Source organism: Varanus komodoensis, unplaced genomic scaffold, assembly GCF_004798865.1.
Source record: "Varanus komodoensis strain SLA01 unplaced genomic scaffold, ASM479886v1 scaffold38, whole genome shotgun sequence".
Taxonomy (NCBI): domain Eukaryota; kingdom Metazoa; phylum Chordata; class Lepidosauria; order Squamata; family Varanidae; genus Varanus; species Varanus komodoensis.
In genome coordinates, this window is record NW_025335909.1 from 7162283 (window position 1) to 7185618 (window position 23336).

Genomic DNA, 23336 nt, shown 5'->3' on the forward strand with positions numbered 1-23336 from the left:
TGGCCTGTGTGGTCCACAGCAGACTTATCCCTCATCAAGGGGACCTGCCAGCAAAACCTTCATCTGAACCCCCACTATTAACAAAATACAACCTGGGTAAGAAACACTTTGCAAACGCTACCTGTCTGTTGGTATCAGAAACTGTATCATCTTGCAGGAATTCGGCAGGCACTTCCACTTTGATCAGAAAGCGTGCAAGATAGGCCCTTTTCTTGAGGTCATTGGTTCGCTGAAGGAGCCAGTGCAAGACAGGATGAATGACCGGCTTGCTTCCAGTAACTAAACCTTGGCGAAACGTACTCCTAAGCAATAATAGTAAAATAAGCACAACATCCAGCTTTACCAAGACAATCAAGCCAGAAAAAAGAGGTCTGAAGCAATCATAACCAACAAGCTCTTCACCCCATTCCCACCACTTTATTTATTTAAAGTATTTTTATCCCACCCCTCAGCCAAATAGGCTATTGGAGCAGCTTATATATAATCAGTGAAACAGTGAAGCTGCCTGCAGGCATAACAATCTAAGAAGGTATGCTATGAAAAAAGGATGGTAAAGAAAAAAGGAAAATTAAGCCATCTCATCTTGCTTTATACCAAGTAAAAGTTTGAGAATTAGTAATACTAAACATTCACTAAAGCTCAAAGCACTTTACAACTATCTTTATTGCAGCATCCAATGGAGCTATAACCAATGAAGACTTTATTAATTTGCAGCATTTTAGTCCTGCCTCACAGATGCATAAAAGTATTTACAGATAGCTCATAAACAGTATAAAAACAGCAGCATATTTTGTTTTGCTTTCAAAATAAACAAAAACAAAAACCCAGCAGCATCAAAAACAACAGAAAGAGCCCCACCACAAGAGAAAGGTCTCACAAGAGAACTTGACCTTAAAAATATCTAGCAGCAATATACTCTCAATCCATTCTTGCCTCAACGGCCTTCAGCAGCCATCCACCAAACGACAGGCACGGACTGGAGAAGATGATCCAGAGTCAGGGCACCACAAGTACCACTGCCCCACTTCCAGAGCCAAGCAAACACAAAGCTGGGGCGCAGGTATTTTAAACACCTTGGAATACATCTGTGTGATGATGCAGCCCCTCAGCTTTGCTGCCTCGAGATTGTTTAACGTTGCAAAGCCCAAGACAAGCACTAGGATGTTTGCTACAGTTTTCTTTCCACTCTCCTAGCTGAGTTTCTGAGTCCAGCTATAGAAAGATGTTGGCATCACCTCCAGACAGAGATGCCAGAACGCCAGACAGCTGCAAGTTTCAACACCCTATTTGAAGACTGCATGTGTCTAAAGGCAAGAGAGACAGGAGACATGGCCACCCAGTAAAATTCTGAGCTGAGTGACCACCAGAGTCACAGGTCATTTTCTTCACTGAGTTATTATTCCCAAGCTAAGTGATGTGAGAACTGAATTAAGTCACTCGTCAAAGCCCCTGTGTGATCAAAGTTCATTGTGTTAAAAGTACCTCCAATTTTAATTTAGAGGAAGGGTATGGTTGAGTGATGGGAAATCTGAGAAACTGTTGTCTGGCTACAGTCCTAAAGCACAGGTACTAGCGAACAGCCCCCACTGAATACTGTGCAGTTTACTTTTAAGTAAATATGCTTAGACATAGGCAATTAACCTACTACAATAGCCCTCTGAGAACCTGCAACCACAGAACAATGATGGGAACACAGTAAGAAATTTCATTCTGGTCTATAGATTACGGCTGTCTGCAGAGATTGTAGAAAGGGGGTAGGGAACAGAAGATGATAATGTATTCATTATATCCTGGCCTCAATGAACATTATTAGAATAGTGTACAAAAATATCTTTTAAAAAGGAGGATAATTAAGATAACAATAGCAAATCTATAAAATAGCATTAAAAGAATTTGAAAAACAAAGGGAAAGGTGCTTAACAGGGCACAATAAAGAATAAGGATCACAGATTGGATTGTAGTCTGTTCAAAGATGGTGCAAGCAATCTCAGGCCAAGCTCAGTCAAGCCTTTGCACCCTTGCTGTCTCTTCTTAATTTAGCTCCACCCTGCTTGACCTCACCCCATGCCCACCACCCTCTATTCCACTCCGCAAAAGTTATCACATTAGCCACTATCTTTCAAGCCACCTGCAAGACTCCCTCCTCCTCCTGAAAAGCCACACATCGCCCAGGGCTGCTTCGTCTCCAAGCTACCAGTTTTCATCCGCCCACACCCCCACTACTTTCTTGCTGCTCCCCTTCAAAATCCGGTCCGCTTCCATCACCTCTGCGTATGCTGTGTGGGTGGTTTCAGGCAGCCAAACTCTAAGCCATGACCTTCTAATTATCATATCCCTGCATGAAAGCTACATCTATGTGAATGGCCACCTGGCTGCCTGTAAGGGCTGGCTGTGGGACAAACTCAATTGCCCTTGGAACCATATAGAAACGGGAGAGAATGTCCTTCCCGTCAGATGCATCCTGTGCTGGCTGCCACAGACTAGACATGGATCTAGCTGTTGTTTAGCAAGACTATAAAGCAGCCACTGTATTGCCCACGTTCACTTAAACCTACCTAGTCCCTTTGGAGTGTAAACACATGGGGAAGGGACCCTGGCATGCTAAGACAGTGACACCCTCTAGTGACCAGTGCAAGGAATACAAGGAGCTATAGAAGAAACAAGTTACAGAGGGATAGATGCTTAAGACATAGTTTGTTTTTAAGGATGCTATATGGTTCTTTGCTGTTTTCAAAGAAGCAGGGATTACAACAACAGTAACACATTCCAGCCAGCCCAAATTACAGCGCCATCCTCATCGTGTTCTCTTGGAAGTTTATTCTGTCTTCAGTCAGACTTATTTCCCTGAAATAAGCTTGCAGTTATGGGAAGATTTGTACATGACCGATCTCCCAAGACCCCACATTAAACAAAAGCTGTCCTTGGAAGCAGGTTCTAGAGCAACTGCCACTGCTTGCAGAGACACATAAGGAACATAAGATGATCCAACCAAAGGCCGATCTAGTTTGGCATCCTGCTCCTGCAGTGGCTAACCAGGTGCTTCCGGAAAGCCCACATTTATTTATTTATTTAAACATTTCTATGCCGCCCCTTGCCGAAGCCTCGGGGTGGCTCACAGCACAAATAAAATACAATAAAATACAAAAATAACAATATAAAATTAACAATATAAAATAAATAACAATATAAACAATATAAAAGATGCAGGACATAAAGCAACAGCACCTCCCTCCTTAAGTTCCCCAGCAGCTGGCCTACAGAAGCTTGCTGCCTACGAGGCTGAAGTTAATATGCAGCAGGCTTATGAGATGGATATCCATGGGATGCATCTAAACAGTAACTAACAAAAATGAGGAATAGCATATGTGTTAATGACACGGTGCTCCTCTGTACAGTACGATTACATGCCTTTGTAATTCTACGCATTCTTACAGGTTTAAATACCTTTAAGAAGATATAAATACTTACAAGTCACTGGTACCTCCCGGAGGTTTATATTTAAGAATGCCAAGAAGGCTCAACATCCGTTTGGCAGTCTGCTCTGGCAGTTCTTCCCTAATGTCAACAACATGCTGAAAAGTTTAAAAATAGTCAAGTAAATAACATGTCAAACTTTGCTACATGATGAAAGGAAACCTAGAAGCATGGGTTGTAAATTCCCATTTGGGCTCTGTGAAACCCTCAAAATAAGAGCCTGTTTGCACATAACAACAAGCCATGGTTCATTACTATGTGTGAATCCAAAACCATGGGTTGTTAATCATAAATAAACCACATTAAACCCAATCCAGTTATATACACATGCAATATAGAATGTACACATGTATACATTTTGAAGTAAACATACATAGGATAAGGCCATTGTTGTATTTCTAAGGTACAGATTTTCAAGAAATTTTCACTTTTGTTTTGTTTTAGGGAAAGCTGAGGGAATGAATGAAGGAAAAATCACAGAGACAGACAGAAAGGCAAGTTGTAGAGTACACATTTCCTAGGGAATGGATAAGGAGATATGCAAAGTACTGATGACACCTCAGCCTGCTATTGATGAACTGACCAGTACTTTTGAGCTTCCCTCCTCTACCTGTACTAGACCCTACTTAATATAATACCGGACAACTCTATTGCGTTCTACTCTTCTTGACGCAGGTCACTGTTGAAGAATGTAGCCTTTCTTTTATAAATACATAAATGCAGGAGACAGAATAAAAACTGGGATCAGTATGTAAAACAATTCTGCCCCACTTTTATGGGTTTCCCTTATGCTTCTGAGTCCGATCTGAGGCATTAATGCTAACCTATGAAGCCTTACATGCCTTGGGACCACAATACCTGACCGAGCACCTTTCCCAGTCTGAGTCTGCCCAGACACTACAGTCAACATCTGGGCCATCCTCCAAGTGCCATCTCTGAGGGAGACCTGGAACACAGTGACAAGTACTGAACCCCCATGTCATGGAACGATCCCTCTATTGAAGCCTGCTGGGCACCACCGTCTTTTTGGTGCCAGGTTAAAATACTAGCATCTTTTCTCAGGCACTTTTTTTTTTTCTCAGGCACTTAATGGTACGTAAGGGTGTTGGATGGTGTGACGGGGGCATTTGTGTAAGCTGCTTTGCATCAGTCTGGTTGTACTGGAATCATTTTAGCTATTGAATTGTCTTTCTACATTTTGTACATTAAAATATAGTTTCTGTACTGTTTTATTGCTTTGTGAATTGTTATGGACTGTTGGGTTGCATAGAAATGAAATGGATAAATGTTTTCTTCTGCAAATACCCAGTTCAGGAGTCCACCAGTAGAGAATGCCTGTTGCTTCCTCTGTGACAGGATAAATTGTAAGCTGAGTGGGAGAAGTAGCTACGCATGAGGGAGCTAAGGGCTGTAGGCAGCGAGTTGGAGATGCTGTGTGCATGTGCACTGTTAATTTATTGTACTGAAATGCAGGATACAAATCATAAGCAAATAACTGTATCTGCAAGCTGTGTAACACCCATATTTCTTCATGCAAAAGTTCAACCTTACCTTTGGGTCAATTTCTCCGAGAACATCATTGAGCAACTGTAATAGCTGCATGGACTCCAGTGAGTCAAACGTTATTAAGTTGAAATTCTTTTTAAAGGGCTCTTTATTGAGTTTTTCAACAATGAATTTCAGTTGCTCACTCATAGTGACACACTAAGAGCTACCTGCAACAGTGGAAAGAGAAAGAAATTGAAAGGACTTTGGAGAACTAATATCACAAAATGTATGCTCTCAATAAAAGCAATTTTAAAACTCTTATGGAAGGATATATGAGTGGAGCAAGGTGGGAAGCAGAGATGGGTAAGAGGGAGAATATCATTACCCCAGACCATGGATTCCAGCTTTTATTGATGGTCTGGGAAGTGAAAATATGTAATTTGTAGCAAACTTCTCCTGGAGCAAAAACAGAATTTAAAATCTTCCACTAGATCAGTCTTTTACCCTAACCTTCCCCGCCTTTACGGGAAAAAATAACAATTTGGTTTTGCTTACAAAAGAATTCTGTGGTATATTCACTGCTCTGATACCCATTTCTTCCCTCCATCGCTCAAAATTCAAGTTACAAAATTTGATGCCCCCGCTCCGCCCTTACCCAACCTTAAAGTTAAAATAACTTTATTTATTATTTTATATTGTTAACTTGTTTTATATTGTTAATTTATAGTATTTTAATTTATTTGTAAGCCGCCCCGAGGCTTCGGCGAATGGGGCGGCATAGAAATCTTCTAAATAAATAAATACATAACTTTCGTAACTCTGTCAAAATGGCACATACGTGGATGGCATAATCAACTAGCAATCGATCCCGCCTCTCCGAAGGAGGAGATCACTAAAAGGGAAGTGTGCAGAGGTCTGGATTTGCCCTGCCAGTCACCCCCATTTGGACGGTAAAGGTTAATATTGGGTCCCCTCCCGCTTCGCCCTGGAGCCTTTTCAAGCTGCTCCCCTCCATGAGCAGAAGGAAAACTAATCCTTGCAGCGCTTCCCTCCTCCCCCACGTCCCCCGGTCCTCCCAGCATTACTTCGCTTACCAAAAAGGCCCCACTCAGTCGCCGCTGCCCTTTCTCCACTTGGGTACATACAAAATCCCAGGAGCCAAACTCCTTGGCAACGGTTGCTAAGGTACGGTTGCGGGCGCGCTCCGGAGCACGTGACCAAAATGGCGGCGGCGGGATTGAAAAGAACCGAAACGTGCCCGTAAGGCGAGACCACGCCTCCGAAACCTCCGAGCGCGAGACGTTACCACGCGAGGGTAGGGCTGCGCATGCGCGATGCGAGGAGGCGGGAAAGGGGCTTGGGCTTGGTCTTGTGCGGCGCTTCGCTTGCCCTCCTGGGCGAGGCTGTTTCTGTCGACAAGAATTTCCCCCTAAAACGAAAGAGAAACGAGTATCAAGCTTTGTCAGGAAAAGCTTTCAGACAAATTAATTGCCAGTTTTAGCTGAGACTGATAGTTACAATAATACCAATAATACGTAACACTTTAGTAATAACAGTGTTATTATGAACAGTGTTCATAAAAGCGACAAAATAGGTAACAAGGGATGGGAAGAACTAACAGCAAGAAGAGGGCATTTCCCCTCAGTATATAATGAGAGTCCAATTCTATGTATTTCTAGAAAATAAGGTTGCAAGTCCAAACATGTCCTAGCCACATGGCTTGTTGGGGTATGTTGCCATCTGTAGGACATTTTTCCTGTAAAGGTGCATAGGATTGCCCAGTCAATGGCTTAATTCTAGGTAAAGCTAGGTGGAAGTAAGCCTTGTAGGGTTGTATCTACAATGTACTTAACTTGACTTTAATTTCAATCTGTTAGACCAACTTTGGATCCAACCCATATATTTCATGGAGGGTTTTTACTTCGTTCCTTCAGTCTTCCAAAAACCTTGGGGTTGTATTTATGGTTCCAATTCATTCTCACAACTCTCTTAATTTAGTTAGGCTGAGAGAGAACAAAATGCCCAGTTTTGTGACTGAATTTGACCTCTGGACTTAGCCTAGCACTTTAACTGCTAGCTGCACCCATTCTTACACTGCATTCACACAGATTTTTCTTCTACGTAATGCGGTACAGTGCAAGCACTACAGTTCATGAAAATCAGCAGCCTAAGGCATAGGGATAATTGCTGGGCAAGATGACATTGATTTTTAAACTAGGACAGCTATACGGAGATGAGGCCACTGCATCACGAATGGCTAATAGTCTTGATGGGAACTTCTTGAATGGGGTCATTAACAATTTCTCTCAAGAATAACATCTACCTGATAACGGCTGACACCAAGGGCTGGAAGATGAATTTTCTCATTTGGATGCGAAGCCGAAGTGGCAATTTGCATCTTGGGTATGAGAACAGTGATTTATTCCATGCTTCATGGCCTCTTGTTTTCTGTACTGTATTATAATAATGTTTATAACAATGCCTTCAGTTATTGGGACTGATAATGCAATAGCAGTAATATATTTATTAGGAATTAGACCCCCACTAAGGGTCAATCTGCTGTGAGAACAATAGGATTTACTTCTGAGTAATTCCCCTTGAACACACTTAGTATGGAGAACTTGTTGCCCTCTGGATGATATTGAACTTCAACGCCTATCATCTTTCACCATTGACCAAGCTGCATGAGACAGATGGGGACTGGAGTTCAGTGGCGCCGGAAGGCTAAAGGTTCCCCAGCCCCGCAGTAGGATTTCTTCTGAGTAACATGCACCGAATCGCATTTTCAGTCCACAAATGTGGGGTTGCACCATTCCATCTGATAAGCTCATCATATGCCCACGCACTCTATTATTTCATGCCCCATCAAAAAGCATGCCAAAAACTTTCTCCCTGAAACCCATCTTTGTATAACACAGTGAGAGCAGTTACAGGTTATATTTTCGTCCCAGATACAAGAAATGTCACTGAACTATTTTTAAAATTGTGCTTGTTGTTTGTTGCATGCTTTCCATAAAGGAAGCAAAGATCGTGCTGTAGTTTTGGTGGCTGATTTGCTCCTTAACTAAACGGTTTTCTTACTGTGCCTTTAAGTGGTGTGGTTTGGCTGTCTGGCTGGGTGTGTGGCCACAGAACAAGAGGCTGAAGTTCTGTGAGAGGCGGATTTTATCCTAGATCATCTTCTTTCTCCCCCACCTCACCCCATCATGGCTGCGTGCTGCAGTTTGAAGAACGTGTGTGAGTATGAAACCAATAAAGTTGTGCGTATCCGGAGCATTTACTACGGGAGCCTCAAGTGGGCTATCCATACTGCTGTCTTCCTTTACGTCGTGTAAGTTGAACACATGCGCTAGCAATGACTGAAAGGGAACATGAGCAACTGACTTGGGCTGTAGATCTTGAAAAGAGGCTCTTATTGAAATCAAACCAGTATTACTCATGAATGCTTCCAGGTGAGGTTTTCATTCTGCCTTGTGGAATTTTACAGAATTCCTCAGTGCTTCTTCCATCTTTTTCCTGACTAAGTTGCGGGGGGGGGGGGGGAGTCTGTTGAGGAGGAAAAGACAGAATAGTTCATAACTTGTAGTGCTGATTGTACTTCACCTGGAAGCATCCTCTGATTTCCAGCTTTGAATAAATACCAAGTTGTATGCATCACTCTCAAGTTTAAGCTGTAAAGCTGTATATTGGTATACAAGTCAATTGTTGTAGATTTATTCTGTGCAAGTTAAGCAGAAACAGTAACAGCTTATAAGACTATATGGTGTAACTTAGTGATAGAATTAAAAGCCTGAAAGGATTGCATGTAAATGTTGCACTGAAGGGAGATATTTGCCAGAAATCTAGCTTCATTACATCAGAATGCAGTATTGAAGAGGAAACGCCACTGGAAAATTCTCTCAGCTCTTATTGTGGTTTCCAAACCACATCCCCAGTTACTTGGAGATAAGTTTTATTTATATAATTGTGTTTCCCTTTCATTACAATGCATGTAGAGGTCAGCGTGTGCTATGGAACAATAGCTCCCAGCTTGATGTCGCCCTCAGATGTGTTGGGTCACTCCCTCATTTATTATTTATTTATTACAAGCATTTGTATCCTGTTTTCCCACACAAGCACTCAGGACAGCTTATATAGTATAAAATTCTGAAAATACAATAATTAAACCACATTTTTTAAAACATCTAAAACTGAAACATTATAAACTAAAAAATAAGAAAGGGAAAATAAAATAGGAAGTGCGACTGTGAAAACAAAACAAGTCTAAAACCCTTAATTGTTAAAATGATGGTTAAATAAAAAGGTCTTTACCTGGTGCCAGAAGGAATATAACGTCAGCGTCAGGCAGACCTTTCTGGGCAGTGCATTCCATTGTCTCATCTGGTTGGGGATGATAGGCATTGCAATCGAACATATCTGGGGGCTGGCAGGAACCAGGCTGGGGAAGTTAAAACATAAAAGCTTTCTTCCATGTAAATACTCTTGATATGACTTCTTCCTCAGCTTTAGTAAATGATTTCAGTAGAAATTGCTGTGCAATTCTGTCCATATCTACTCACAAGTAAGTTCCACTAAAAAGCTGCCAGTTTTCTAGGATTTTAATCCATAGTAAATATGCCCAGATTTGTGACTAATGTGTAATTGTATGTACAGTTTATAGTAACTAAATTATAATTAACTCACTGAGACTTACTTATGAGTAAACTTACCTAGAATTAGGCTGTACATAGACATACACAGTGGGGTATAGTGACTGAGAGGCAAAGTTGTGATGCTAGAAAAGTTGTATCATTCGCTGGCTGGCTTGAGCAAACCGTGCCTGTCTCAGTTCAGTACTGCCACAAGACGATGATTATAACATTGGCCTACCTTACAGGGTTGTTATAAAGATTACAAGATAATCTGAAGTGCTTTGAATACTCTAAAGTTCTAAGGGAACTTACTGAAAGAGGCTTCCATGAGGGCAAATTCCTAATGGATAGCTGTGTTAAGTTGAATGCAGCAAAAACAGAGAGAGAGATTTGTGACAACTTAAAGACTAACAGATTTATTGTAACATTAGATTTCATGCGCTAGAACCATGTGATGGGGCATTTAAGATGCTGCAAGTTTTTTGTGAATGCGTTTTGTGCTAAAATTATTTTCTTAAATAATGCTGTTATGAAATAGTTCTTTTTATGGACATAATAGTTGTTTTTTAGAGGAAGGAACTACATAGCAGTTTGGAAACAAAATTACATTGGTACTTCAATCCTAAACATGTTTACTTAGAAGTGATTTCAAGGGAAGAGGTAGATACAAAATTCCAAGCACTTACATTCAAGATTACATTGTTAAATATGTACTCCTTACAAATGTAACTCCTTACATTTAGTGTACTCTCTGTTGTTACTATATAAAGCATTTCAATCTACTCTTCAGCAGAAAACACACTATCCAAAGTAAAAGATGTGGTATTTTATTAACATGAAGTTCCTTCTAATACAAGCAGCCCTTTGTAAGTTGGCACATGACCTTTCCACCCACACATGATGTGACCAGCTGCTCTTAAAGAGACACTTTCAACATAATGGAGAATAATGAATGCTCCATATATTCCATGGGCAGATAAATGTCAAAATAGCAACTTGTTTATTTAATTAGTGGATTTATACCCCGCCCCTTAGCCAAAAAAATGTGCTTTAAAGTTTTTTAAAGCTTTTGGTAACAGAGGGGGTGAACAATGCTTTTGAAACAAAGGAGCCAAGATCTCCTGTAGCTTCAAGGGCCAGGTAGAGGAAGTATTTCAGCAACCTGAACTGCTGTCAAAAGGGCCTAAGCAGGCCAGCAGGCCACCCCTACCATGTACCCTGCAGGTAGTTTAGAAGGGGCCAGTTTTCTTCAAGTGCCAGTTCTTTGAAAAAAAAAAAAAAAAAGACTTCTTTAGGGCTAAGTCTTTCAACTGTGTCTCTTTAGCATCGTACTTATTGCTGATAGGCGCTATCAGAAGAAGGACTCTGTCATCAGCTCTGTACACACAAAAGTGAAAGGAGTGTCTCAGGCTGACATGAGGATCTGGGACACTGCAGAATACACAATCCCCATGCAGGTGAGTGTCCTCTTGAAGTGGTTTCCAGGGATGTGACCATTGGTTTTCAGTGTTTGGTTATTTATTTATTTAGAATATTTGTATGCCGTCCTTTCACAAATCCTCAGGATGGCTTACATAAATAAATAAGAATACCAATATAAAACAATTGGTTTGGTTATAAAAAGAAAAACCCTGCTAGATCAAACGAAGAGCCCGCCTAGTTCAACATCTCACCTTTCAGAGTTGCCAGTTGGGTGCCGCTAAGAAGGCTTTATTTAGATTTGTGCTGATTCCCCTCGATGCTCAGAAAAGTTCTTAGCCCCACCCTACACCAATTGTCTGTCTATGGACCTGGAAGCAGCATTTTAAAGAGGATCAGCCTCTTTAATTCGGCCCCTCACACTGCATCAATCTGATAGTTAAATCTTTCTCCATTGGCCTAAAACAGGTGGTATTCTTCTGCAGGTCTGAGTGTTCATAAATGGACAGCAACCTACTGAATTTAAGAGATGTGCAAGAATTGTACAGTGCATTGACTAAGTTAACCTCCTTTGTGACTCTTTTCTCTCCTTACTTTTTCTTATCTGTGCAGGGAATAGATTCCTTTTTTGTGATAACCAATACGATCGTGACAGAAAACCAAATCCAGGGACTTTGTCCTGAGGTAACTGCATTTTGTAAGTGATCTTACAGTTGCATGAGGGTGGAGAACTAATTCTTTCATCAACAGAAGAACATGTGTTGATTATTGTCTCATTACTATGGAAACCCTTCATCAGTGGGAGTTGAGTCATCTTTCCTACCTGCTGACTTCATTGGGTAAAAATGTTGAACTTGCAACAACTAGTCCAGACATACATGTTTGCACCTTTCATTCAAGCTTGAATGTGCTGGTAATTAGTAACATGCATTCAGTCCTGCATTTCATTTTGCTGAGGGGACAAATTTGAGAGTTTGGTATGTGGTGGAACTTCTGAAATAAACGGGCTTTTCTGCCTCAAATTCCATACCCCTTTCTCCTTCCATTTAAAGAATAAAAGAGAAAAAAAAAACTCTGCTGAATCAGACCACAGATCTTTCTACTTCAGGATTCTACTTGTACTTAAGGAGGAAGGAGGTGCAGGATCACATCCCCCCTCTACTTCCTTCTACAAGCCCCATAAAGGTTGTCCATGCCAGTATTAGTTTCGTCTATAGCGCAACATGCCTACACCCACACTCATCAGTTCTCTGGGCAGGAAGAGGTGTGATGGGTGCATTTCTGTTTACCACCAGTGGCAGTCAGCATTCTGAGCCCACTGAACACACTCAGTCTTCATTGCTGTGATTTGTGCTTTTTTGCTCTCAGATTTTTCCCTCTAAAAATCGTTAATACTTCAAATCCAGAGGGTCTCCCAACCCAGTTGATAATGTCCCTCTTTTGCTTGGGTGGTACATAAGCAGCCTGAACACTGGAAATAGAGGGAATGGTATACAAGAAGTATACAAGCACTTCTGCATAGCAGTTCTCCAAGCAGTACCCTAGTTTACCTACCTTCAGTTAGAAACGCTCAGCTCCCTCCTTCTCTTTGCCCATTCCAACTGAATTTTCCATCTCATTTACTCTCCTTTGCCTCTTCCTTCTGCTGGGGTATCTCCTTCTTCAGAAACACAAGAGAGATCTACAAAAATCCGGGATCATCTCCTAAGTATTAGCTCTCACTGATGAAACACTGATGAGGCAGCATAAAAATCAGCCTAATATAGGAATGGCTGTGCTAGCAGCTATGCATGGCCCCCGTAAGCAAATCGGGGAGGCAGGCATAGACGGAAGGCTGAAGGAAGGCATTGCGTATTGCTAGGTACTGAAACATGTCTTGTATATTTCTCTGTGTGTGTGTGTCTCGAAGTACCCCATTGCCAAAGCTGTTTGCTCTACTGACAGCAGCTGTATGAAAGGTCGCATGGACCCCCAGAGTAATGGTAGGTGGAGTTAATCTTTAACATATGCAGATGCCTTCTGCAAAGTGAATTAAGGTGGAAAAACTACACAAGGCACAGATAGCTAGCTGGGGATTTCTGGGACTTGTAGGATCTGTTTCTGTCTAAACATGCATAGAATTGTCTCCTTGAGCTTTATTCTTCCATTACATCACTGAGTAATAGTCAGCCCTGAATCCATATTGGCCATAATGAGCAGAAGCGAAGCTAGAACTTGTTACTGATTAATCACTTGGTAGGATTGCACTTAATTTTTGCAATCACTTAAAAATTCTAGAAATTAAACTCAGATTAGTATAGAGCATTGGATGAAGTGCAAACTGCTCAAGCGATTTATCATACATTCAGATATAAACTACGTGCAAAATGACCAATGCAGAGATCCCTTTAAGGGCAAGGATTTTCACACTGGGTTACTGCCTGATTAGTAGGTTTAATAAACCACACAAACATACATATGTGTGCGCGTGCATGCAAATTACTTGTCATGCAATTAGACTTAGCATGTTTTACATATTTATTGAAAGTATTGGACTTCCAGAGCGTTTTTATACGAGACATTTATGTGCTTGTGATCCTTACTCATAGTTGTGGGTTGTTTAGATGATACCATGATCTTCAACTTAGCCTTTTCAGAGGACTTTCCTGGGGTTTTTTCTAGAGCAGAAACAATGCATTAATGTGTACATCTGCACAACTCCACTGTAGAACAGCTCTACCTACAGGTTATGGAGCAGAAAGGCAGAAAAGGAAGCACTGTTTGTTATGCAGCAAACCTGAAAGTAGATTGAACAATCAACAGCCTCATGCATAAAAATTCTCAGTCACAAGACATTTCCAGTTTGGCCTACAGAGTTGTGAACATTATCTTTGTTTTAGTTGGTAGAGGAAGAACCTAGCCTCAGGATGAAAGTCGCTCTTGAGTGAAAGTTGATTTATCTTCTCTACAGGAATTCAGACAGGCAAATGTGTGAAGTACAACACAACTATCAAAACATGTGAGGTTGCAGCTTGGTGCCCTGTGGAATCAGTTAAAAGTGCTCCAGTGTAAGGTGTTTTCCATAGTTGTCTTTGTAGTTGTCTTAACTATGTAACTCAACATAACACTGTGGGTCTAACAGTGTGGACTCCAGTCCTTAGAAACTGATTTCATATTAAACTTGCTAGTCTTTAAGATTCCACAAGACTCTTTATTGCATCTTCATGTTAATATCTGACTTCATTCTATTCCTGGTGATAATTATAATAAAGTCAACTCAGAAATATTTACAGTGCCAGAAACTACCATTAGTCTCATTCACAGTTCCAATGAACTGTCTAGTTTGTTCAGCATTAAGCAAATGATGAATTTCCAGGTAATATTTATATATTATAAATGTATGGCAAAGAGCACAATACTTACCATATATGTATAGCATTTTGTTCAACCAAAGAGATTCCCAGAAAAAGCTATCCCTGCCTGATGGCTCACTATGTTAAACAACACAAAAGGAAGGAGGAGAGAGGGGGGAAAAGAAAAACCAAATAATAAATTCTTAGTTGCAAAATCTAGCAAATCTAAACAAAGTGGAAATGCTGCTGCTTCCTCTGAAGTCCTCGGCAGTGGGGTTGGTAGTAGAAGGGAGCAGGGCTCTGGACATTGGGGGAAATGGACTCCTAAGCTAGGCAGGAATCGAAATTACAGTCTTCTGATCCATAGTCAGATGCCTTATCCATTTGCTAAACGGAAGCTTGTTTGAAATCTTTCGTCTGTGTCTTTGGTCATCTTTTAGGCCTGCTCTTCTGAGAAGTGCTGAAAACTTCACTGTGCTCATAAAAAACAACATTCACTTTCCAAAATTCAATTATACAGCGTAAGTGCAAATGCATGTTTTAACTGTTGATGATGACAGTCTCTTCCCTCTTGTTCTTGGTGAATCAGTCTCTGTCACTATTTTGGGAAGGTGATGAGTGTGCCTTTTTAAACTGGTGTCTTTGTGAATTGCTACATTGATCTACAGGGTTCAGCTGCCACCATCAATCTGTTTAACTGATTAGAATTTATTTTAAACCACAATCTCTGATTTTAGGGTAACAATAAGTCAGTATTTTTGGGAAGCAAAACCAAACCTACCAGAATGTGGGAGAAGCAGAGGGCTTATGAACCTGAGGCTTGGCTTAAGCTTTTTCTGCCTCATGGATGTAGCATTAAATCTTGGCTGAGCATTATCTGTGAATTCTCTCATTGTTTACCATTTGGAGCCAGGTTATATAAAGCCATATTCGTAAATTTCTTTACAATATTCAAATCAGTCTCAGTTGAACTCATATGCTTACAACACTGTGTGTTTATGAATTATTGCTACAATCCTATACATGTCTACTCAGGCGTATGCACCAATGCATTCAATGAAGCTTACTTCTTGAGAAATGGATATAAGCAGCCTACATATCTCCTAGTGAGAAGTTAACACAGCGACAATAAGACAATATAGACAATAGTGTTTTTGTGTATCTTTTTAAATTGCTCTTCCTGACAGAATATGTTCTGTATTTTAAAATTAGCTCTATGTTGTCTAGGAAATGCAAATATTTTCCCCATTCTTCTTGCAGAAGAAACATTTCTCCAGAGTTTAATATTTCCTGCACGTACAACAAGATCACCGCTCCATACTGCCCAATTTTCCGGCTGGGGGATATTCTCCACGCTGCAGGAGAGAACTTTTCAGAAGTGGCTGTTCAGGTCTGTGGCCTCTCTAACACTTTTTATGCTGCTGCTTCCAGAAAGAACTTAGATGAGGGCACCCTATATGGTGTTAGTACGTATTTGCTTACCTACCTATTGGTTACTTTACAAAGCTTCATATGGAAGGGGAGCTGTCCCTGATCTGCTCTGAAAAGTAGCAAAGCAGACTATTTTAGATTAATTAAAATAACTAATCAGCAGTGAGCAACTTACGGCTCTCCAGATGCTTTGGCCTACAACTTTCACCAGCCCTAAGTAGAACAGCCATGTTAAAAGAGCACACCTTACTTTATCTTTCAAGGGCGGCATCCTCGGCATTGAAATTAACTGGGACTGCATCCTGGACAACTGGCTTCACCGTTGCAAACCCAAGTATGGATTCCGTCGCTTAGATGACAAACGAGCCAGTGAAGCTTTGTATCCTGGCTACAATTTTAGGTAAGGGATGCTCTTAAAAATCCTGCTAAACTCAAGATTATACTTACTTAACTAATGGACAAAAGAGAGGAGACTTGAAGCTTCCTGTTGATCTGCAGACTAATGGAGATGTTTCTCCCTTCCTTTTTTTTTTTTTTTAGAGGTGCAATTCAGAAAGTATATCAGTCAGTCCCCCCCCCATTAAAATGCATTTTAATTAGGCTTATTTTGTATTTATGCATTTGTTTTATATCCCACTTATAACAAACTCAGAGCGGCATGCATCATTTTCCTACTACTACTCTTAATCTTATTCCCACAACAGCCCTGTGAGGTAGGTTGGGCTAAGAGTCTGTGATTGTTCCAAAGCTACCCATCCCATCTGGCGCCATGCCAAACAGGGACTAGAACCCAGATCATCTGAGGCCCAGTCCCAGGCTGTAAACCACTGCAACACACTGACTTGCTCAGAGAATTGCAACACTTTGGTAATTCTGGAGTGGTGGCGCAACTGAATGCATTTCCAGGCAGTGGTCACATGCACCAGTCATGTTGGTACAGCATGCTAGCCACCCTTAATCTCAGTGTCTGTTCTATTTTTGACTATTCCTGACTGCTTTTTGTCTCACCACATTTCCAGCGATTCTCTTTCTCCTTTCACTTCCTCATTTGATGCTACAGACCCCAAGAAGTTGACTTAATCCATTTCAGCAGGGCTTATGTAAGAGGGGCTCATGATTATTTTTACCCCACGTCTCCATCACATAGATCCGCATCTGAGCAAGAACTACTTGTTTTGGAAATTAGATATTTCTCATAGAGAATGCCACTTTACAGAGAATACAAAATAATTTTACCCGAATTGGAAACTGCAGCTCACAATATCTGAAGCATCCATAGAAAATTAGCCATGTGATTGCCAGTAAAACATGCCTCAGCAAGAACAGAAATCATGAAACAGGCGAGCAGAGTGCATTCAGTTAGTATGCTGAAAGGGAAAGAACAAGTAGTACTTGGTGATCCGGCAGACAAATGAGATACCTGAAGGTGCAAGCACAGTGAAAGGAAAACTTGCCTGCAGAATGTGAACAAACACGTAACAACTTGGAGGGGGGAGGATTCGGGTTCTAGGAGCTGCCTTTCCACTTTAATCCTCAAAGATTAAAGGTATTTAGGATTAAAGGTGTTTTCCTGTTTAGGATCACAGACAGTATATCAGGAACTGAGTGTTCCGTATAAATGCTGTGGGGGAAAGGAGATCTTTCAGCCAGTGTGGAGTTCAGGTAAATCCTCACTGCGTTAAAATTTGCAATTGTGATCTCTTGCCAATTGTTGTTTGGTTGTTGTAGATTTGCAAAGTATTACAAGCAGGCCGATGGAAAGGAGGAGAGGACACTGATCAAAGCCTACGGCATCCGCTTCGACATCCTCGTCTTTGGCACAGTAAATGGATCCACATTCTCCTTCATGACTTCATTTTAGATCTAGAGAAACAGGAATGTTAGGGCCCACCTTGACATGATGCTACCTGCACAGGTAGCAATTGCATGAACGTTTTTAATTAATTCAATAATGAGCATTCCCCCACCATCCCCCGGTCCAGATTCAGACTCTAGCAGGGAAGGATGGGAGAGTTAACACTGCCTCTTGCTGAGGTCCCGGTTGAGACTATGCCAGCTGCACCTGCTCTTTGCATTGGAAGCAAAGGTTCTACTGGCATAAATGGGAACTTTTCCAGCAGATGACGGGAGGTACTATCTGATGTGTGCATGCTTAATTTGAAATACTTTCAGCTGTTTTGTACTGCATTGCAGTGATCTTACAACCCTCTGCCCACGGCTTCTGCACTCTTCTATTCTCTCCTATTTCTGGAATTAGGCCTGACTCCAAAAAACAAAGCTGCTGGTGCTTTTCAAAGAGATGTGCGAGAAGCAATTACTCTAAATTCTTTTGTTCTCTTTTCCTTTCCCCAAAGGCAGGCCAGTTTAATTTCTTTGAGCTGCTGGTGTATGTAGGTTCTGCACTCTCCTACTTCGGCCTGGTAAGTTGCTGTTTCCTGCAGTCAAGTCATCCTTCTCATGATGGGTCCAAAGTATGGCAGCTTCCGTTATTTCATTTTTACTTCCAAGACAAGTTCTGGCTTGATTTGACCTAGGATCCACTTATTCATCTTTCAGTTGGTCCAGAGTATGTGTAGAGCTCCCTTCTAGCTCCATTTTCCAAATGCCTCCATTTTCTTCCTGTAAGTTTATTCACCGTCCAACTTTCATACTTAAACACAGTGATTGGGAATGCAATAGTGTGAATGATCTGAGCCTTGCTGTCCAAGGAAACATCTTTACACTTGGTGTTTTTTTCCTAGTCTCTTTATTGCTACCCTTCCAAGTCTCCACCCCCTTCCAATTTCTTGGCTGCAGTCTCCCTTCAAATTGATGATTGATCCGAGGCATGCAAAATTGTTAACAATTTAAATTTCTTTATTGCTGACATTAAAGCAGTGTAATGCTTCTGTAGCCCTGATTTTTATTTTTGTAATGTTTGGCTGCAATTTGCACTTTCACTTTCATCAAAGGTGGTTTCAGTTGATTGCTGCTTTCTGCCAGTCATTTGACTGGTGGTATCTGCAGTATGGATGGGATGAACCCTAATGGAATCTGTCACAATACTATTCCTAGACGACCTTTCATGCTCAGCTTTGCAAAGCTAACTGAGCTGAGAGGAAAACCCTCCTAAAATTGTGCATTACATTAAGGTGGTATCCAAGAGCGGGTGTTTTAAAATGCTGTTATATTTTACCATTCTAAGTGAGTTCTTTTTTTTTTTTTTTTTTTTTGCGGAGGGGGGCGGAAGTAGAATAAGTGTTTTACTGTTATCATATTTTAAAGTTAACACTGTTTTGTCTTCACAGGCTCAGTTTGTTGTTGATTCTCTGATTAAGTCATATACTTTACCCTGCTTCAAAAGCAACCCGGTGAAGGAATTCTACTACCAAAAAAAGTGTGAGTCAGTGCCAGGACCAAGATGGGTAAGAGTTGCAATTTACCATAACATTCCATTATTACTCGTGCATGGAGTTTACCTCACTGTAGGAAGGATGGTCAGAAATGTTGTGAAGATTTTCTTCTTTTTGCCTTCCTTTCTCCCTCCCTCTCATCAGAACTGTGCCACGTAAATGTAAACTCCAGTACTGGAGAGGAGAATCCCATAGCCTAGATCTAAAGCAGAAACAGAAATGCTAGAAAGAAATCTTTCTGGTGTTCACCAGGGTTTTTCCTCCTTTCAAATTTTAAGAAGTGGTACAAAGAAGAAAAGAGCAGCCTACAAAAAGTCAGAAAAAGAACTAAAACAACTATTTAACCCTTTATTGTTATGCCATCATGACTATGTTAGAGGTGGAAGGTATGTGCAGGCATTTACTTTGTGAATTGCAACACCTTTATCACTGCAGCAAAGAAATCTCATGATCCTAACAACCAAATAATGTAGATTTACATGCTGGGAAGAGAAAACATTCTTGCAATAGATATGGTTGCTAGGGGAAAGAATTTAGACTCCTTGCTGTCACTGAGTAAAAACTGCATCATTATTGCTTACTAAAATGATAGCCATGATAAGTTCTATGTGCCGTAATTGCAGGTGTAAAACTTAATCTTGAAATTGTTGGCTATATCTTCAGGTACAAGTACAAGTAAAATATCTGGTCTCTTCAGTGAAAAATCCAGGGCTGATGCGAACACTTCCTTGTTTTTCTTTTTCTGAACAGACTCTGCTGTATGTGTCTTTTGTGGATGAGTCACACATCGTTATGATTGACAAAATGTTGAAGACGAGCCTGCAGAATATTAAAGGCGAGATTATTCCGGTGAGCTAGGGGTGTTCATTTATATGTATGTGCATTTGCCCTGCGTACATTCACACAGGTGTTTGAGCAGATGGAAATGCGCAAAAAAGGGGAGTGGCCTGGACATAATGCTAAATTATAATGCAGCATTACAATAACAAACCTCAGTAATATTTGGGGGAACTATATTCCTTCCTTTTTCCTGGACACATGAAGTTGGCTTGTTTCCACTAACCATACTTTTGATGAACTGAACTGTTGAAGGACATGTTATTCTGTGGTAAATGTACAGTGGATATGGAAGCTTCTCATCTCTCCCTTGCAGCTGTAACACCGAGAAAGGAAAGAAGGAGCTTGTGAGGTTGAGACAACGTGCTTAGAAGGGGCAGATAGAATGAGCTGGGCAGAAAAACCTGCGGAAAGTGAGGATCTAAGAAATGGACATGATGCATGGGGAACTGTGCTCGATTTTAGGGTCACTGAGGAAATCCAGGGTAGGGTTAGGGTTAGCAAAACTAAGGTGGTTCTGGTGCTTCCGATGCCTGGAATGTGCTTAGAATGGGCAGATAGAATGAGCTGGGCAGAAAAACCTGCAAAAAGTGAGGATTTAAAAAATGGCCCTGATGCATGGGGAATTTGCCCTATTTTAGGGTTACCCAAAACATCCAGGTTAGGGTTAGGGTTAGCAAAACTAAGGTGGTTCTGGTGCTTCCGATGCCTGGAACGTGCTTAGAATGGGCAGATAGAATGAGCCGGGTGGAAAAACCTGCAAAAAGTGAGGATTTAAAAAATGGCCCTGATACATGGGGAATTTGCCCTATTGCAGGGTTACCCAGGAAATCCAGGGTAGGGTTAGGGTTAGCAAAACGAAGGTGGTTTTGTGATTCTCTGCGTATTAGGTATAGCCTAGTCATGACATCAGAAGTAGTTGGTTTCTTTCAAGTCCAGTGTCCTTTGCCCCAACTCATATGGTACGTGTGTTATGCGTGGCAGATACTATACCATAACATTTTCATTATATCATGCATGTGTTGTCTCTTGACTGCAGAGACATATAAGCAATATTACACCTGTCCTCAAACTTTCACTGCAACATCTGGAAGAAGTTGCATCTCTTGGAAACTCTGAGGAACTACAACCCCTTCAAAGGAAAGAGGATGCCTCTTCATCCCACAAGCGTCCTGCTTGGTGTGTCTGTGGAAAATGCCTCGTAGCTCAGCCCTACTGGGAGCAGCTCTGTTGCCGAAGGAAGGCTGGGCCATGTATCACAACTTCAGCTTTGTTCAGCCAGCTTGTGCTCTCCAGATCAATGCTGCAGTTTGTCCTCCTCTACAATGACCCCTTGTTGGACATGAAGACAGAGAATTTCAACAAGAAATTTCGGCACTGTGCTTACAAACAGTACATTCACTGGCGCTTTGGAGATGAGGAGCTGGAGCAAAGGGCCATGATACCGAACTGCTGCAGGTGGAAAATCAGAAATGCTTTTCCTAGTGAAAATGGCGAGTACACTGGCTTCAGGAAGAAGTAGTAATCTTTCACCAAGATTTTATTCTATAGCATTAGTATAAACAGGGGTAAAAGATTCAGTGAGTAGGCATTGCCTCCTCTGTTAAAGACTCTGTCCCTGCCAAGCAGCCCCTTAATGTCCGACCCATCACGACCCCATGGACAACATTCCTCCAGGCCTTCCTGTCCTCTGCCATCCCCTGGAGTCCACCTAAGCTCACACCCACTGCTTCAGTGACTCCATCCAGCCACCTCATCCTCTGCCTCCCCTTCTTCTTTTGCCATCTATTGTTCCCAGAGCCCCTTAATATTTGCATATTATTTGTTAGACTAAACTACAGAGATCTGAGTTCAAATCCATGGAGCTCACTGGGTGACCCTGGGCCAGTCACTTTCTTTGCCTCAGCTTACAATATTTCTGCGAAGATAAAATGCTGGGGGAAGAATTAGGTATGCTGTACATTGGGGAAGTGACATAAATGGGAATGTACAAGCTTGCTCAGTATTTCCTCCTAGTTGATGCTTGAAGGAAACACAGCTGGCACTGATTAATGCCAAGGCCTACTTGCTTTCTGGATCTCCACCTGCCGAGCAAGCAAGTTCTAGTGATGATGAGAAAGAAACTGAGGGGACCTTTATACTTTGTGCTTAAGCCATTAAAATAGACCAAGCCCTCCGAAACAGAACAATTGCTTATGCATGAGAATGCGTAAGCCTTGTTGATGCAGATCCACTGTGAATCCCTCCATTTCTTTGTGTATCTTTTTTTATTAGGCCAGTCATCTCCATTACAATAATTTCAGTAATTATTTTACATTGTGCCCCAGTTCATCCCAAACCAAAGGAAAAGGGCTCTGGGGAACAGATCTTCTGTTCTAGGAAATTTGCTTGGGACTGGAACCCCTCGGGGGTGGGGTGCCAAAGTCCCAGGCCAAGCAGAGCCCCTGCTGCCAATCCCCACACACAAGACCATCGTTGCCCCCACTCAGTGCCTTGGCACGTGAGTTTGGAAATGTTGCTTTCTACTATTCAAGCTGTTTTGCTTTGAATATTTGCAGTGAGACAAAGCAAACCACCTGGCACACTGAGATATAGAAACATAGAAACAGAGTGAGTCAGAAGGGGTCTTCCAGGCCATCTAGTCTGACCCACAGCTCCAGCCGGCTCTGCTCATGACATGCCCACCATAGCTCAGTGGTAAAAAGCTTGTTCTTCATTTAGAAACTCCCAAGTTTGGCTCCCACTCTGCCTGGTTAGAAGGATCAGTGGGCAGGTGAGGAGAAAGCCCTTGCTGTGCAGAGACCTGAGAAGATGTCATCACCAGGTGGAGCAATTGCGTTTGGACTCGGCAGAAGAGCACTCTCTGTTTTTGAAAAGTGGCTGCACACAGCCATGGATGATTCACTGCTAATGCTGTTTTGATGATATGCTTATGAAAAGCAAGTTACTTGTTTTTAGTCAGAGTTAATAAACTTAAGAGTTGTTATTAACCACCCAACAAACTTCTGTTGATGTGTCTCAGCTTGCATAGGATTGCTCTGTTAGTGTTATTTTTTAAATTTGTCTGAGGCTGCTGAGCAAAAGCCTGTGCTCATATTTTCACCCTGAGTTACAATGTTATACATTTGCTTTAGGAACTACAGAATCCATTTTGCTACTGCATTTCAGTTTGCTGTTTTTCATGTCTTCATATTGATATCCTGTCTCTTCATATTATGATAAAAGCTTTGTACAATATACTGCTTAGGTAACTCATTGTTACCTGCTTTTCTGCTTTTCTTCTTTTAAAAATTTATTTAGGGTTATGTACAAGAGAACACAGAACATAGTTG

The 23336-nt window shown here is 41.4% G+C and overlaps 2 protein-coding genes across 8 annotated transcripts in view; one reads left to right on the forward strand and one right to left on the reverse strand.

Annotated features, from left to right (window-relative positions):
- The window catches only part of IFT81 (intraflagellar transport 81), a 37169-nt gene extending 30941 nt beyond the window's left edge, over window positions 1-6228 (reverse strand). For all 6 annotated transcript variants that reach the window (XR_006415708.1, XR_006415709.1, XR_006415710.1 and 3 more), the window contains exons 1-4: window positions 6057-6228; window positions 5026-5189; window positions 3469-3572; window positions 122-302 (exon numbers count right to left, since the gene is read on the reverse strand). Coding sequence is in view for 3 of the 6 variants with exons in the window: in XM_044440599.1 (XP_044296534.1) it covers window positions 122-302; window positions 3469-3572; window positions 5026-5169 (429 nt within the window). In the remaining 3 variants the exon portion in view is untranslated. The remainder of the gene's footprint in view (window positions 1-121; window positions 303-3468; window positions 3573-5025; window positions 5190-6056) is intronic.
- Window positions 6229-8100: 1872 nt separating this feature from the next.
- On the forward strand, window positions 8101-23002 carry P2RX7 (purinergic receptor P2X 7). 2 transcript variants are annotated; one of them, XM_044440602.1, is made up of 13 exons: window positions 8101-8199; window positions 10918-11050; window positions 11625-11696; window positions 12922-12994; window positions 13963-14059; window positions 14785-14865; window positions 15605-15734; window positions 16039-16175; window positions 17504-17597; window positions 18130-18195; window positions 19063-19179; window positions 19918-20016; window positions 21044-23002. In XM_044440602.1, exons 2-13 carry the CDS (start codon window positions 11009-11011, stop codon window positions 21524-21526), a joined length of 1491 nt encoding a protein of 496 aa, XP_044296537.1. In that variant the 5' UTR covers window positions 8101-8199; window positions 10918-11008; the 3' UTR covers window positions 21527-23002. The 2 variants fall into 2 exon arrangements, with proteins under 2 accessions (XP_044296537.1, XP_044296536.1); XM_044440601.1 differs by having other exon boundaries at window positions 8132-8293.
- The last annotated feature ends 334 nt before the right edge of the window (window positions 23003-23336 follow it).

Bases quoted from the DNA above. Each gene is read 5' to 3' on its own strand.
- P2RX7 (XM_044440601.1), top strand. From the start codon at position 8,169: ATGGCTGCGTGCTGCAGTTTGAAGAACGTGTGTGAGTATGAAACCAAT. The intron at 11,051-11,624 runs GTGAGTGTCCTC...TTATCTGTGCAG, and splicing joins AATACACAATCCCCATGCAG to GGAATAGATTCCTTTTTTGT. The intron at 14,866-15,604 runs GTAAGTGCAAAT...TTCTTCTTGCAG, and splicing joins CCAAAATTCAATTATACAGC to AAGAAACATTTCTCCAGAGT.